The sequence below is a fragment of the Thermobia domestica genome, chromosome 14 (assembly GCF_964235325.1).
Source record: "Thermobia domestica chromosome 14, izTheDome1.hap1.1, whole genome shotgun sequence".
NCBI lineage: Eukaryota > Metazoa > Arthropoda > Insecta > Zygentoma > Lepismatidae > Thermobia > Thermobia domestica.
Genome location: NC_137467.1, coordinates 14,849,299 through 14,864,933, shown reverse-complemented (window position 1 = coordinate 14,864,933; position 15,635 = coordinate 14,849,299). Strand labels below are relative to the sequence as shown.

The window sequence follows — 15,635 nt, the reverse complement described above, 5'->3', positions numbered from 1 at the left end:
AGTTATTTAGTTTTACCTTTGCATTTTCTTTTATTTTACGTTACAATGGACTCTTTATTCACGTTTGAACCTCATCAGTAGGAACAGGAGGGATAACATACTCTCATAGATTCTGCTTATACATCACGTAATGTTCCAGCCAATGAGAGTGCATGTGCAGACGAAATGAATAAAAAATTTGAATGAAATGAGAGTTTCGAAATTACTTTTTACGCCTGGGTTCTAGACCCATGGGCGATGCTTAGTCGGAAAAGAGGGAAAAGCGACACGTCATTGCAGACGATAGCCGCGAAATAGTAAAACTTGCGTAGAACTGTAGTCAATTATTGAACAGTGAATACTTTTTCTTCTACTATTTTTTAACTTCCATGTAACATAATGTAAGTATGTGAAAATTTGCTTAGTAAATAGAGAAAATACAGTAATTAATCCGTATGTGTATTTAATTAAGGATTTTTTCTTGGTGCTCGTTATCTACATAGCCTGCCCACACTACATTTTATATTGTGTTCTTCACAGTGAAATCAAAATGCTGAAGTTACGGCTCATTCCACGTCAATTCAGGGTTTTTCAATTTTTTGAGATCACATTATGCTCTAATGCCTTACAAATTGTTCGTTTAAATTTATCATCAACTACAGGGTGGTCCGGAAGTGGGCGTTGATTTTCCAATTTTTTGTATTTTCATCTGTATGTAACTCAGTATGTATGAAAGATGTGGACATGATGTGTTATGTGTGTGTTAAGCCCACATCAGGCTTACTAGAAAAACTATTATCCCCTTCCTGAGAGAATTATATTTGGCATGGTGGGGACCTACAATACGTATCTTTTAACACATTTTTTTCACCACATTTTGACATTTTTTATTTTCCCTCAGAGACATGTTGTTGGTGTTTTGATACATTAAGTGTGTTCCCTACGTGGAAGTTTCTAGGTGGTAAAAATTTCATTCGACTGTGAGGAATAGTTCCGAAGTTAAGCCCTGAAGTTGGCTCTGAAGATTGATCTCCAAATGCACGTTGCATTTTCCGGGTCGCACCACCTTCTTTCGTACACTACAATTCTGGAACTCATAATCAGGGGAACCTAATAGTTTGTATATGGGTGTTCCAGACATGGTAGCATTAGTGTACTAAATTTCAGCCAAAACTGAGGCTATGAGCTGGAGCCCCTGGTTGAATTGACGTGGAATGACCCTTATTGCTTTTAATATAACTCTTAATATTGTGGTTGTTTGTGATGAGGTTGAAACACAACTTCGTTTTGTTTGGATCGCATCACAATTTGCGTTGAAACAGCATTTGTGTGCGGATAGTTTTATATGCATTCTGGTTGCCCTTAGCGAAGCTGTCGACGCACAGTGCTGGATGGATTCGAACTTCGATTCCCGAACTTGGTTGTTACGATTGTTTGTTTTGCCATCCGCAGTAATGATGATAAAACGTTGGCAAGTGGTGTAATGAGTTTGTAGCTGGTCGCACTGAAATTCACGACGAAGAAAGGAGCGGGAGACCGACAAGATAGTTGCGAAGGTTGAGTAAACCAGTGACTAGCACCTGTTTCCTAAGTTGAAATGACATTTGGCCGGAGCGCGCTTCAGCAACAATGGCAAAGTGAAAAATGAGAGGTTTAAAGCTTCCTTGAACACATGGCGGCGAGCTGGCATGACATTAACATACAGAAACTGCCATAGTGCCTACAAAAATGCATCGGCCGAAATGGTGATTATGTAGAAAAAAAAAAAAAATAAATGTACAAGCTTTAAAGTGATATACACACTATTGAAAATAAATGTGTCTTTGTATGTCTTAAAAAAAAACGTTACTTTTAGGATTACCCTCATATATTTTAAAAATACTATTAATCAAAATTTCCTTAAGTTTATATAGGTATTAACAAAAGAAAATAAAATATATATCAGTTTTTAAAATATAATTATATAAACAGGGTTAGCCTAAATGATTCATCGGGTTTCAAAGCACTATTTATTTACAAGTATATGACATGCAAAGACAGGAGATACACGAAAAGACAGATACACTCACCACGTTTAAAAAGCCCGCCTCGTGGCTCACGTGCACGCTAGATGACATACTTGTGACGGCATTCTACAAGATGGCCGCAATGCAAGAGAAGAGTTTTTGTGTGTTAGGATATGCGAATCGTTCGTCGTTTACGAGCGTTCAGCGTGCACTCGTACGCAAATACGGAAAACCTGCACCTGGTCATCAGAGCTGGTTTCACCAGTTTCGTGATACTGGTTGTCTGTGAAAAGGAAAAACCACGGGGCGACTGCGTGTCTCAGAGGAAATTGTGAAGCGCATGAGACAGAGCTTTGTGCCCCCCAGATTCGCCAAATCTCATGCCATGTGATTTCTTCCTATGGGGTTAGATTAAGGACAAAGTGTATATATCCCCAATGCTAACAACGCTACAAGAACTCCAGGAAGGCATCACTGCTTCTGCCACGGACGTTGACAGAACCATGCCACTGAACGTATGGACGGAACTAGATTACCATTTCGATGTGTCCCGGATGGCCAATGGCGCACACATTGAACATTTGTAGAATGTACCAGAAACTCGGTGAGTGTATATATTTTTTTTCATATATCACCCATCTTTGTATGTCATATACTTGTAAATAAACAGTGCTTTGAAACCCGATGAACCATTTAGGCTAACTTCGTATAATTAGTGTTTAACGGACAAAGAATTGTCCAAAGATGGGAATATAATTTTGATATATCTCATTAAGCTGAACAAAATTACATGAACGAATGTAAATTTTCATGTGTAGTTTTTTCAGAGCATATAGAAAAACGATTTTGTTTGTAAACTTAAAAATTCAGTATGTACGGTGGCCACGTTGTCTATTACAATGAAACTAGGATTACCAGATCTTACCACTTGGGTTGCCACACACACTGTTAACAACCCAACCCAACCATGTATCTTAGTATTCAAATATAGAATGTAAAACGTTGCTTTTTTAATCTCCTATCTGATCGGCACCCTAACTTTATGTATAACAACAACTTAGTTTTAGCATCTTAACCTTCATCTGTCAACACCATCTAGACTACCTCGCAGTTTTCAGCATCATGACCTTCTGTTTGTAAGTATTTGAGAACAAGATCCTGAGACAAATATTCGGACCCAAGAGGAACGGGAATGGGGAATGGTGGAAACTTCATAACGAGGAACTACATAATTTATACGGTTTACCCAACATTGTTAGGGTCGTCAAGTCTAAGAGGCTTAGGTGGGCAGGTCATGTAGTCAGAATGGAAGAAAGTAGAAACGCTTTCAAAGTCTTGAGTGGAAGACCAATCGGAAAACGAACATTAGGAAGACCTAGGCGCAGATGGGAGGATAATATTAAGATGTATCTTGTAGAGACTGGAATACAAAGTAGAAACTGGATTAAATTGGCTAAGGATAGAAGTCAGTGAAGAGCTTTTGTGAACGCGGTATTGAACCTATGGGTTAGTTAGTTAGTTAACCTTCGTCTGTCAGCACCATCTACACCATCTCGCTATTTTCGATTGATCGTGATCTACTGATATCAGAAAGAAAAGCTACTGTGAACTAATGGAATCGGAACTCCAAATGGTTGTGAATTCGATATATTCTGCAAGGATTTCTTTTGAACGAATATATATATATATATATATATATATATATATATATATATATATATATATATATATATATATATATATATATATATATATAAATGATGTGGGCCCGTTAAGAAACGAAAAATCTTAATTAAAATACAATTACAAAGCAACAAAGATTTGTAAAATATATTTAGTAAGTTGGATTTAAGTTTAGGATCCCTTTCAGCTGTAAAATGTCAAACAATAGGAAAAGTTAAGAATTTGTATAAAAGATAATTATACACCCTTGTTTGTGTCATTATCAAATTGAATGTAGGTTGATTCACTACAGGTGTGATTTCTATTATTCAACAAAGAGAGAGCTCCTTTGTGGCTAAGTGGTTAGCGTACGCGCCTTTGGCGTGGGAGACCCAGGTTCGATTACCGGTGGAAGCTCATATGGTTCGTATTCCACGTTAATCAGTAGGTCCACGTCTCATACAGCCTCGCTGCTGAACAAGACTTTAAACTCAAAATCAACTCAACTCAACAAAGAGAAAGCTACGAAGATAAAACAAAGTATATATAAAAAGAAACTTACTGAAGTTGATTATAGATTGTTCTTTGCTCGCTTAATTCGTTCTGTAATCGCTGCGTACGGCTTTGAAGATTTTCTAATTGGTCCTCCAAATTGCTGATAGTCGCTTTATACTTGGCCTGCTCGCTGACAAGTTTTCTACGTTCCACTTCCAAATAACTACAGTTATCTTCGAGCTGTTTCAACTGGCCTTCGAAACGACTATGCTCAGAAATCTGGGTTTCTGTAGCTAACTGAAATAAATTAAAATTAAAATAAAGAAAACATCACTGAAATGTTAGGAATTTACTTAACACTTAACAGTGATTGGTAATTATACATTAATTAAGACGTCAGTATGCTTCTCTGTCAGGTTTCGCAACGAGTAATATGAAAATGTGGGAATATACGAGGAGCAGTCAAAATGTTTCCGGAATTTCGTTTTAACTATTTATTACCACAGTATAGATACTAGGGTGGGTCGAAAAAACCGATTTCTTTCAAATCGAATTCTAATAGTGCGGAAAAGTTGGACCATCTATCAATTTTTATTTATTTATTTATTTTATTATTATTATTATTATTTTTTTTTTTTTTTTTTTTTGAAATCGCGTAATATCTTCAGTTTGCGCATCCAGGTTAAAGTTTTACCAAATTGTCAAAAATTATACTTTTTTTGGAACACCCTATATAGAAGACAGGTTGCTTCTGATAGTTGTAATAGAGCGCTAATTTTCAAGTAGGCATGTAACAATACACAGAAGAAAAGAAAATCAACATCGGATAATATCTTCAGTTCTTGCTCTAAGGTCAAAACCTCGTGAAATTGTAAAAAATCGCACTTTTTTGGAACACCCTGTAGAAAATAATTAATGTTGTTATAGTTTTAATATGGCGGTTATATTTTTTCCAACCATGTGGGAATATTCAGAAAAAAGAAAATAGAAATTGGATAGTATCTTCAGTTCGTGTATTGGAACTTAAAAATCGAAGATTTTACGAAAGGAATCACTTTCTATGTTTCCGATCTGATCGTGCAGCTCTTCGCTTATTTCTGATCTTAGAAATGACCCAGAACTCACCACGAGGAGGTGGCTGCTTTTCACCCACACCCTTCCCAACCACCCTACCATTGTAGAAGTTTCAAGTTTATTTCTTTTGTATTTCGGGTATAACTTTAAAATCAGACTTCTTATTAAAATCTGGCATTATAGAGCGTGACAAAAGTGTGGTCCGAATAAAACATCTCTGTTTAGGGAGCCACACACTTTTGTAGCAGCCTCTGTTACAAGTTTAACACATCTTTCTACGGACTGTGTGTGACATGGAAATTTTAGGTAGTCAAACTCTGGTAGTTCTTTTGTGTTTAGAAACGACAAAATACTGTTGTTACATGGGCCATTATTGGTGGTGATGAAAGTTTACACTTTGACCAATCTATCAATTCGGTATAGTCACTTGCTTCAAAATTGAGATCAGGTGGTAAAAATTTCTTACACTTTTATCTGATGGTGGTTGATTCCTCGATTTCCACAATCTTCTAAAAGCTAATTCTCTTGTGTGTTTCCGTTCATCCATCGCCATGTCCAAAATAAGGTTTTCAGGGTGAAAAAAAAAAAAAAAAAAAAAAATTCGCTGTATTACAGGATTGGTAATTTCTAGTGAACTTTCCGGTAGATATCGTGATGTCTGAATCAATTTAAACACATGTTTTGCACCATCTTTTACAGACGGATTTTAGTTTAATACAAATCAAGTTGGTGCATATGTTTTTACAATGTAAGTCGCTAATGTCTTCAGCTCAAATGAAGGATCTTCTTGTCGAATGGGCCAGGATCCTTTACTGCAAGATCACTTGGACACTCGCTGCTGTTTATATCTCTAACAATATCAAGAAAATATTTTTGGTATTTGCTCAGGTCATTTTCTTTTACGGAGATATCTTCGGTCTGAATATTCTCATAACCAACAACAGGAAGCTGCTCACAGTGTTTCAATTGTTTGAAGATAGTTCCAGAAAATGATTTGGGCCTGAAGTGTCACCATCTACGCACTCGAAAAGATGTCTAAAAGGTAACTCATTAAAATGTAATAAACAAATGAACCACTAGAGTGGTCTTCCAAGTTTGACCTCAATATTATGAATAATCCCACTTTTCCATCCAGTATTAACCACTGTCCCATCACAGCCGATAGCAACAAGATCATTTATGTCCACGTCTTTGGCACTTAAATAAGAAAGTATACTCTCAGATATATCCTTTGCAGATCCAGTTCTAGGCGTTATATGGCCAATGAACTGATTTCTGAAGAAAAAAATATACATTTTACAAATGGGAATATGAAACACTGTGGAATTTCTATTTTTCGTGAAGAATGTATTCGATTTCTTTTTTTGTGTGCCTGTTGCTACATGCTTGAAGAAAATCACAGCCCTATTAGGGCTATAACAACATAAACTATTTTATACAGGGTGTTCCAAAAAAGTACGATTTTTTACAATTTCATGAGATTTTGACCTTAGAGCAAGAACTGAAGATATTATCCGATGTTGATTTTCTTTTCTTCTGTGTATTGTTACATGCCTACTTGAGAATTAGCGCTCTATTACAACTATCAGAAGCAACCTGTCTTCTATACAGGGTGTTCTTTAAAAAGTACGATTTTTGACAATTTGGTAAAACTTTAACCTGGATGCGCGAACTGAAGATATTACGCGATTTCAAAAAACAATTACACTTACACGTTTCGATAGATGGTCCAACTTTTCCGCACTATTAGAATTCGATTTGAAAGAAAACGCTTTTTTCGACCCACCCTAATAGATACATATTCACTTAATTGCCTTCAAAATAGGCTCTTTGAAAAAACACATGCTTGTTCCACCGCTCCAGCCATTGCTGGAAATAACGCTGGAAGTCCTGTTTTGGTATGTTCCGAAGTTCAGCCGTAGTGTTGGTTTGGATGTCTTCTACGGTGACAAAACGGCTCGTTGAAAAGAATATTCCCCTCCTCTACCAGCCTTCCTACTCATTGGATTTAGCACCAGTGGATTTCTGGCTCTTCCCCGGGACCAAAAAGGACCTCGAGGGTAGCCGTTTTGCCACCGTAGAAGACATCCAAACCAAGACAACGACTGAACTTTGGAACATACCACAACAGGACTTAACAGCGTTATTTTCAGCAATGGCACAAGCGGTGGAACAAGCGTGTGTGTTTAAAGGAACCTATTTTGAAGGTGATTATATATATATATATATATATATATATATAGGACCAGATACAGGATTTTCTGAGGGGGGTGCACCAATAACTGCCAAAATAATCTATCACACTGAAACTCTTCAAAGTGACATGCAACGATATTGATCATCCCTAACAACGTTGATACATAGGAGGGGGGAGGTAGTATTTTAAAGAGGGTCGCAAGTAATATGCAGGAAAAAATGTTCTTCTCTCCTCCTGGCTTCTGTTTTTTTTTTTTTTTTTTTTTCCCTATTTGAGAAATGCTATACTGTTTTGCTTGGTGAATCCTTTTCCTTCAACGTTAAGAAAATTGACTTAACATATTGCTTTTGCAAAGCTCTGCTTTCTCTTAAGCGCCAAGCGGAAAATTAATGGCAGAAAGTTTCGGAAAGTGTTGCTATTTTTTCACTCCTAGCTTCTCCTTTTAGATAGTGTATATTTACAACGAAGGGGGGTGCACAAATCCGGCCCTGTATATATATATATAATTTGTGAAGTTAATCAATTTCCACTACTTCCGTTATCAAAATAATACAAGGAGCGTCCAACTTAATAAGATTCTTTTTTTACAGGTTTAAAATCGAATTCCAGAGTGCAGGTAGTGTATACAGTAGGTACTGGCAACTGTGTCCTGTTACTAGTATGCGGTATTCATTTTGCGCGCCAGTGCAGAGACCATTATTCAAGATGGCGGAGAACAATCTGAACGTCCACACGGAACAGCGTGTGGTGATGAAGTTTTTAGTGAAAGAAGGCATCAAACCAATTTGAATTTGCAGAAGACTTCAGTCACAATATGGTGGAAAAACACTGAGCAACAGTAAGACATTTGAATGGTACAAGCGCTTCCAATATGGTCTAAGTCTGTCACTGATAATCCTGGTCGTGGGGGATCATTGCTTGGAACATCTTACAATTGAAAATCATCGCATAACCTGTCGTGAAATTGCAAAGGTGTGTAATTTTTCGTTAGGAACAGTAAATACAGTAATTCATGACTATTTGATGTTCCGAAAAGTGTGTATAGACCGGACTCTAAAACAGCTTTCCGATTTTGATCGCCAAAGAAGAGTTGAGGTCTGTACTGAACTGAAAGACAGACACGTGATTTCCATCTATTTGGACTTCTAAAAGGATTCCTCTGCGGTCAACATTTCTATAGTGATGGCGAAATAAAGTTTATTGTAGGCTGTTTTGGAATGGTTCAGACGTACAGAATAATCTTTCTGCCGAAGCCTTCCAGGCATTAGTTAAACACTGAGATAAATTTATAATGTACCAGGGAGTTATATGGAAAAATAAATGCAGTTTCTACTCATTGTATGTTTTCTACTTTTTTCATAAATCCCGGATTGAGTTGAATGCCTCTCTTAATAATGTTTATTTATTTATTAGGCAGCAAATAGCATACACAGCCACAGGTGCGCCCGGGCAGTAGGTACACTCATGTCCAAAATGATTGTCGCATATCTATAACTGTCTTCTTGTAAGAATATAATTTGATAATGATTTTGCAGGCTACTTTTAAGACTGATACTATGTGTATAATCGGGAAGTGTATATTTGTGATAAATTTCATAGGAAAAGAATTACAAATACAATAATTAGAATGAGTAAAACAAAATGTTGCTAAATGGACAAGAAAGTTTTATTTTCGTTTCATTGTTATTATTTATTGCTTTCTTGACATGAAATTTGCGACATACATGTCTTTGCCGATTATATACATACTAACATTGTAAGAAATACCGGGCGAATTCGTTATCAAATTATATTACTACAACAACAAATTTATAGATATGCGACAATAATTTTGGACATGAGTGTACATGACACATGCAACCAACCCATACAACGATATCACAGAATATATACATCTGACAGCAGGCAAAATATACTTGCAATACATAAGCTGCACGTACAGTAGAAATCATAAAAATCAACATACAAGAAATTGAGAAATGATTACATTCTAAGATAAAATATGACATATCATAAATAAAACTCATATTAACTAAGATGAAATGAGATCATACAGTATCCGATCATACAAAAAATAAATAAACAAAATAAAACAAAATTAAGAACCTTTACAAAGAAAAAATTCTCAAATGGCAGCACGCTAAATTACATAAGTAACATTAAAATATCCTGTAGTAACTAAATAAATTTTAAATGAACTTCAACAAATGTATAGATATTAATGAAAGAGGAAACAAGCGATTTTTTAACACACCAAAGCCTCTATAGATGTGAATTCAATAACGTACAAAGAATGAAAAAGTGTCTGACTGGGCCGGAAAAAATCGGTTGTTTCCTCTTTTATTAATATCTACCTATATATGAAATCACAACCGTCATAGGTGCTCAATATAGAGTGGCCTAAAAGTAGGTATACAGTCCCGTACTGCCGGCTCATGACATTTTATATAATTTTCTTGTTATCCATTCAGGTAGTGACTTAGTAATGAGCACCGACCTCGAGAGTGACAGAGTGAGTGGCTGTTCTGGGAATTGGACTGGGTGGCGTAGTGGTTAACGCATCGGCATGGTATGCCGGAGATCCCAGGTTCGAGTCTCAGTTCAGTCAGCCACTGTTTCACTCTGTATCCTAACAAATATAGTTAGGAAAATGTCTAGAATAGAATAGAATTTATTTGGAAGATCAATAGTTTTATAAATACATGCTTTCCGAGTAGAAGCATTAGAAACAAAAAGAACAACATTTCTAGTATTACAGTAAGGAGTTCTTATGGAAACAAAACCATTAATGAGGTAATCTCCATGAAGAATATTACGAAAACAAGTAAGATCGAAAATATATCGCATATCAGCTAAAGACAAAAGATGCAGTTCTTTGGATACACTAGACAAACTCACATCTTTGACATCTTTGAACCTCCATCGCAACCAGGCTAGGAAGTCATTCTGAACAGACTCAACAGTATTTACAAAATATTTGGCTTCATTGTTCCAAATTATCGTACCATATTCCAAGTGAGAACGCACATTACATATGTAGAGAATTTTGTATATATTAATATTTGAAAAAAACGACATAGGAAACGTCACCATGCAAGATGATGTGACAAAATCAAGAACCACTGCGGAGTAACGTGGAAAAGAATTGTCTAAGACAGATGGTTGTGGAGAAGAATTGGAGAGTCTTTCATCCAGCAGTGGATTGAAAAATAAGTGTAAAAATTACGAAACATTGGAAGTTAGTTGCCCTTATCAACGGATTTATCTTCACAATGTGTTTATTTAAGTATACACCTTAGAGCGTCCACGAAGAAAATTCCGTACTATCTGTGAATACAGAGGAAACTTTAAGAAAGAATAGATGTTCCATTATTTTGAATATTATTCTACAAAGTAATACACTAGATTAAAACTTACCTTCAACCTATCACGAAGCGCACTGCATTCAGCTTCCAGTCTATCATTGTCCGCTTTGGCATCGTCTCTCTCCTTCTCCACACGTCTTATTACTGCCTGAGAAAAATCAAAGTTTTAAGATCACAACGGAAGCTTCGAAAATAAATTACCGGTATATTACATTCCACTTTTCTCCATTAATTATTGCATCTTACTCCAAAAGCTACTAATTCTATCTTCTAGCCAGCAGCGTCGTTTTAGATTTTGCTGGGGGGTGGGTGTGGGGGAGTGAACCCTAGATGTCAGATTTTCTGGTTTTTCGTAGGTATATTACTATTATCTTATAGATTACTCCAGTTTCCTCCGAATACCATATTAACGGTTCCCCTACAACACATTCTGCTAGTCATAATGATCTTGGCGTCATCTTTGAATCGAAACTCACATTCTCTGACCACATCTCCTCAATAGTTAAGAAATCGATGCGTATGTTGGGGCTTCTTTACCGATTTGCTGAACTACGCACTGTGACATCATTAACAACATTCTATAAAACATTAATAGCGCCCAAGATCGAATACTGCTCTCCTATATGGGCCATAGCCGCACCTACACATCTCTGTCTAAACTTGATTTTATTCTTAATTTCTTTATTGCTAGAGTACGCTTTCGTGTTCCCACATTTCGAATATTACCTAAGGAAGAACTCTTGCGGTATCTTAAAATCCAGACGCCGGGAGTACGCAGAAATAACCTGAAATTTCTTCATAAGATAGTTAATGGGAACTTAAGATCGGAAACCCTACTTCAAGAACTATCCTTACGTGTCCCTTTCCGCAAAACCTGGAATACCCATCTATTCCATCTTGTCCGCCTCAGGTTGGCAATTGTACAGAGGTCTCTTTTTCTCAGAATACAGAATTATTATAATTGTCTAACAACTGATATGACCATTTTTCGAGCTACACGGCGTCTGAAAGAGTAATTAAACGTGTTGGCAAATAATAATTACTTTTGCACTCCTTGTTCATACTGGTGTTATTGTTGTTAACATTTCCCTGTGTAAAATGGCAAGATTATGCTGTATCTGGGAATATGTTCAATAAATAAATTAATTAAAATGTATACAATTCTTTAGGCGAAGCAGAGCCCTAAATGGTGCCCCTGCTCCTACCTTTGTATCTTAATTAATAGAGCAACCCACAAAGACACGCTGTTTGCAGTACTGGTAGCTCTGCCAAACGCATCTACATTACTTCTCGATTACTATTTCTAACCTCATATCCAGGTTCTCCCACCATACGGTGTATTGGTGGTAAAGGGTTCACCCCTTGTGCGAGATGTCCTTGGTTCGACCCTAGCCCATGGGAGTTTGCGGTGGACAACATCGTGTCCGATGGTTATCCCATTGCCTCCCGCATTACATAATATATTTTATAATTATCCGTTTACATAAGCCTCCTCTAGCCTACAGAGCATAATCGTAGAACATAAAACTAGAGGTTTCTTTTCTCTTCATTCCCCCATCATACTTCAAAAAATCAAATGATTTTCCATCCATTATTCGCTCCAGTACTGAACCCCTACTACCAAATACTATTCTTTATGATGGACACTGTCTTCCCGGGTACTTTCGTTTTCTCAGGGCACTCCCGTTTACTCCTACAGTCTCATTCCACGAATTCTTCCATCATCATTCTAACCAGTGGCGTAGCAGTAGGGTAGGCAGGGTAGACATTGCCTACGGGCGCAGAGCGTTTCGGTATATTAGGAGGCGCCCCAAGTTTTTTAATAAAAGAGAAGTAAATTATAGAAATGAAGTCCCAAGTTTTCGCGGTCTTCATTTTCGAACATGGCAAGAATAAAAATCCCTGCTCACTTCGCTCCCAGTTTATTACATTTGCGTATCAAATTCTTGGCATTACTGTAAACTCGTCGAGGTTACAACATTGTATGATTAAGAAGTTAATCCTCCTTATGAATAGGATATCTGTCCAATATTACACTAACTTATTAGCTTACTAACTTTAATTAAAATTCCCCTGCACAACAGGCTTTCAACAATAATGACAGATTATATGTCCTATAAGATTTGAATTAAAACGAGTTACAAAGTCTAGCCATGATTATGAGGCACAGTACAATTACCACGTACTGCGGCTACACAGACCAAGCACAAGCACTAAGGGTCGGGTAAACTGGGTAACTAGTCGGGGCACCAACGTCAGGGGGCGCTCAAATGAGCACCCCCAAATTAAATTTTCGAACTATTTTCTGATATCACTGTAATAAAATGTAAAATATAGGCTAGGACTAGCTGTGGGGGGAGGTCGTCAAAAAGATTACTTTGGCCGGGTGAAAATTTTACCTTTGTCCTCTCCTGATACTGACTAAGATGTAATGTTAAATGGATGAGGAAGATACTGACTTACTTTGGCTCTAATCTGAACGTTATTGAAGAGTAACAATTCGCTGATCTTTTAAAGTTCTGATTGCAATCTTAGAATGCATGTAGTGAACATTGCACCCAGTCCAGTTTACTTTCAAAAGATTGACATATAGCCTCGATGCTGACGTCTCCGTTAACCTTCCTTCGCACTTTTAAAAGATATACCACAACGATATAAAAAGAAAAAAAAACGATCAATACCCTCCCACTGATAATTTTCGGTTCATGGCCACTTCTGCAAGTGTGCATAAGTTATAGATGATTATGCATGGGTGCCCTATTCGATGGATGAGGGGGCGCCACTGGGAATTTTGCCTAGAGGCGCCAAAAGCCATTGTTACGCCACTGATTCTAACTAGCTTACTCTATGGCCTATGAAGCCCGGAGGCTCAATGCTGTGTTCATAATAGCTCTCCATTGACTTCTGTCCTTAGCCAAGTGGATCCAGGTTCTACTTTGTATTCCTATTTCTGCAAGATCCATTTTAATATTGCCCTCCCATCTGCATCTAGGTCTTCCTAATGGTCGTTTTCCGATTGGATTTCCAGTTAAAGCTTTCAAAACGTTCCTACTTTCTTCCATTCTGGCTACATGACCTGCCCACCTGAACCTCCTAGAATGGATGACCCTACCAATGTAGGGTAAACGGTATACATTATGCAATTCCTCGTTATAAAGTTTCCGCCATTCCCCATTTCCTTTCTTGTTGGGTCCGAATATTCGTCTCAGGATTTTATTCTCAAATACTTATCATTCACTTGACTTAATCATCCGTCTCCCTTAGCCTTAAAAGCATAATCGTGCGATGTTAAGTTTTTTTTTTTTTTTTTTTTTTAATATTATTCTAACTTTCAGCTCTCTCTGGTAGTCTAACAGCTAGGGCGCACGCTTTTCATGCACGTGGCTCGGGGTTAGATTCTCGGTGGCAGGGAATTGAACGCATTTCAGTGGTTCGGGTTTCACCTTAAACTATAGGTCCACATCTCATACAGCCTTGGTCAAAAAAATTCTAAACACATGCGTCAATGAAGGACACTACCATAAAAACTTGTATGCTCCCCACATACACGAACGAACAACTATTTACATCGTGCATAAAGTAACAACTTCTACAATCATCACTATTCCAACTTTTCATCTAAAATAAAATTTCTAGTTTGACGTCCCACGATTATGTTTCAAAGCTGAAGATGACGGTGATAATGATAAAGTGGAACGAAGAAAGTGGGAGGAAACGACATATCCCGAGAAAACCAATTGTCACGATGTTTGTCCACCCCAAAGTCCAGTTGGCCCGAGGTGGACTCGAACAGATACCCGAAGCACCACAGGGGAGCGCTTTACATTGTGTTAACCGTGATCCTTTTACATCCTACGGTTATGTCCAGTAGGTTACAGGAAGCGGGTGATTAAATGAAAGCGAATAATTATGGAAGAACTGGTGGAATACGAATGAGGGGAGGGAGAACCCCAGGAAAAACCACGTACGAGGTGCTATCCAGAATTTTCAGGACTGGTGCTGCCATCTGGAAAGTAGTAGTAGTAGAGCTTTGCACCGATTTGTGGCAAGACTAGCATATCTGATGAGTGAGAGTGCACAGTTTCATGCAGCTGAATTCATGTGTTGACTTTCCACAGTGCTTTTCATGATACTCTGTGTGTGGCGATTTTACGATGGATCCGAGAATAGAACAGCGCGTGTGTATCAAATTCGGTACAAATCTCGGGAAAAGTGCTACGGAGACCTTTGCAATGATTCAACAAGTGTTTGGGGAACACAGCGTGAGCCGTACGCGTGTGTTTGAGTGGCAATCTCGGTTCAGGGCCGGCCGACACGATGCATGCCCAATGCAACAGTCAAAATTCGTTGGCATGTCCCGTAACCAATTCCCACTTCATCAGCAAGGTCGTGAATGGTTCGACGTCGATCCTCACGAACTAGTTGTTGAAGTTTGGCAACAATGTCTGGCGTTGTGCGGCTAACGGGTCTTCCAGTGTGGACATCGTCTTCGATGTCTGTACGGCCGACCCTGAACCGAGCATGCCACTCAAACACACGCGTACGGCTCATGCTGTGTTTCCCTAACACTTGTTGAATCATTGCAAAGGTCTCCGTAGCACTTTTCCCGAGATTCGCACAGAATTTGATACACACGCGCTGTTCTATTCTCGGATCCATCGTAAAATCGTCACACACAGAGTATCATGAAAAGCACTGTGGAAAGTCAACACATCAACCCAGCTACATGAAACTGTGCACTCTCACTCATCAGATATGTTAGTCTTGTCACCTAACGGTGCAAAACTCTATTATTACTACTTTCCAGATGGCAGCACCAGTCCCGAAAATTCCGGATAGCACCTCGTACATGATGTT

General features: G+C 37.9%; 1 protein-coding gene across 5 annotated transcripts in view; it reads right to left on the bottom strand.

Moving 5' to 3' along the window:
- The window catches only part of LOC145669542 (uncharacterized), a 505,866-nt gene that overhangs the window by 362,816 nt on the left and 127,415 nt on the right, over nucleotides 1–15,635 (bottom strand). For all 5 annotated transcript variants that reach the window (XM_081737727.1, XM_081737728.1, XM_081737730.1 and 2 more), the window contains 2 exons: nucleotides 10,831–10,926; nucleotides 4,210–4,439 (listed from right to left, as the gene is read on the bottom strand). In XM_081737727.1, coding sequence (XP_081593853.1) covers nucleotides 4,210–4,439; nucleotides 10,831–10,926 — 326 coding nt within the window. The remainder of the gene's footprint in view (nucleotides 1–4,209; nucleotides 4,440–10,830; nucleotides 10,927–15,635) is intronic.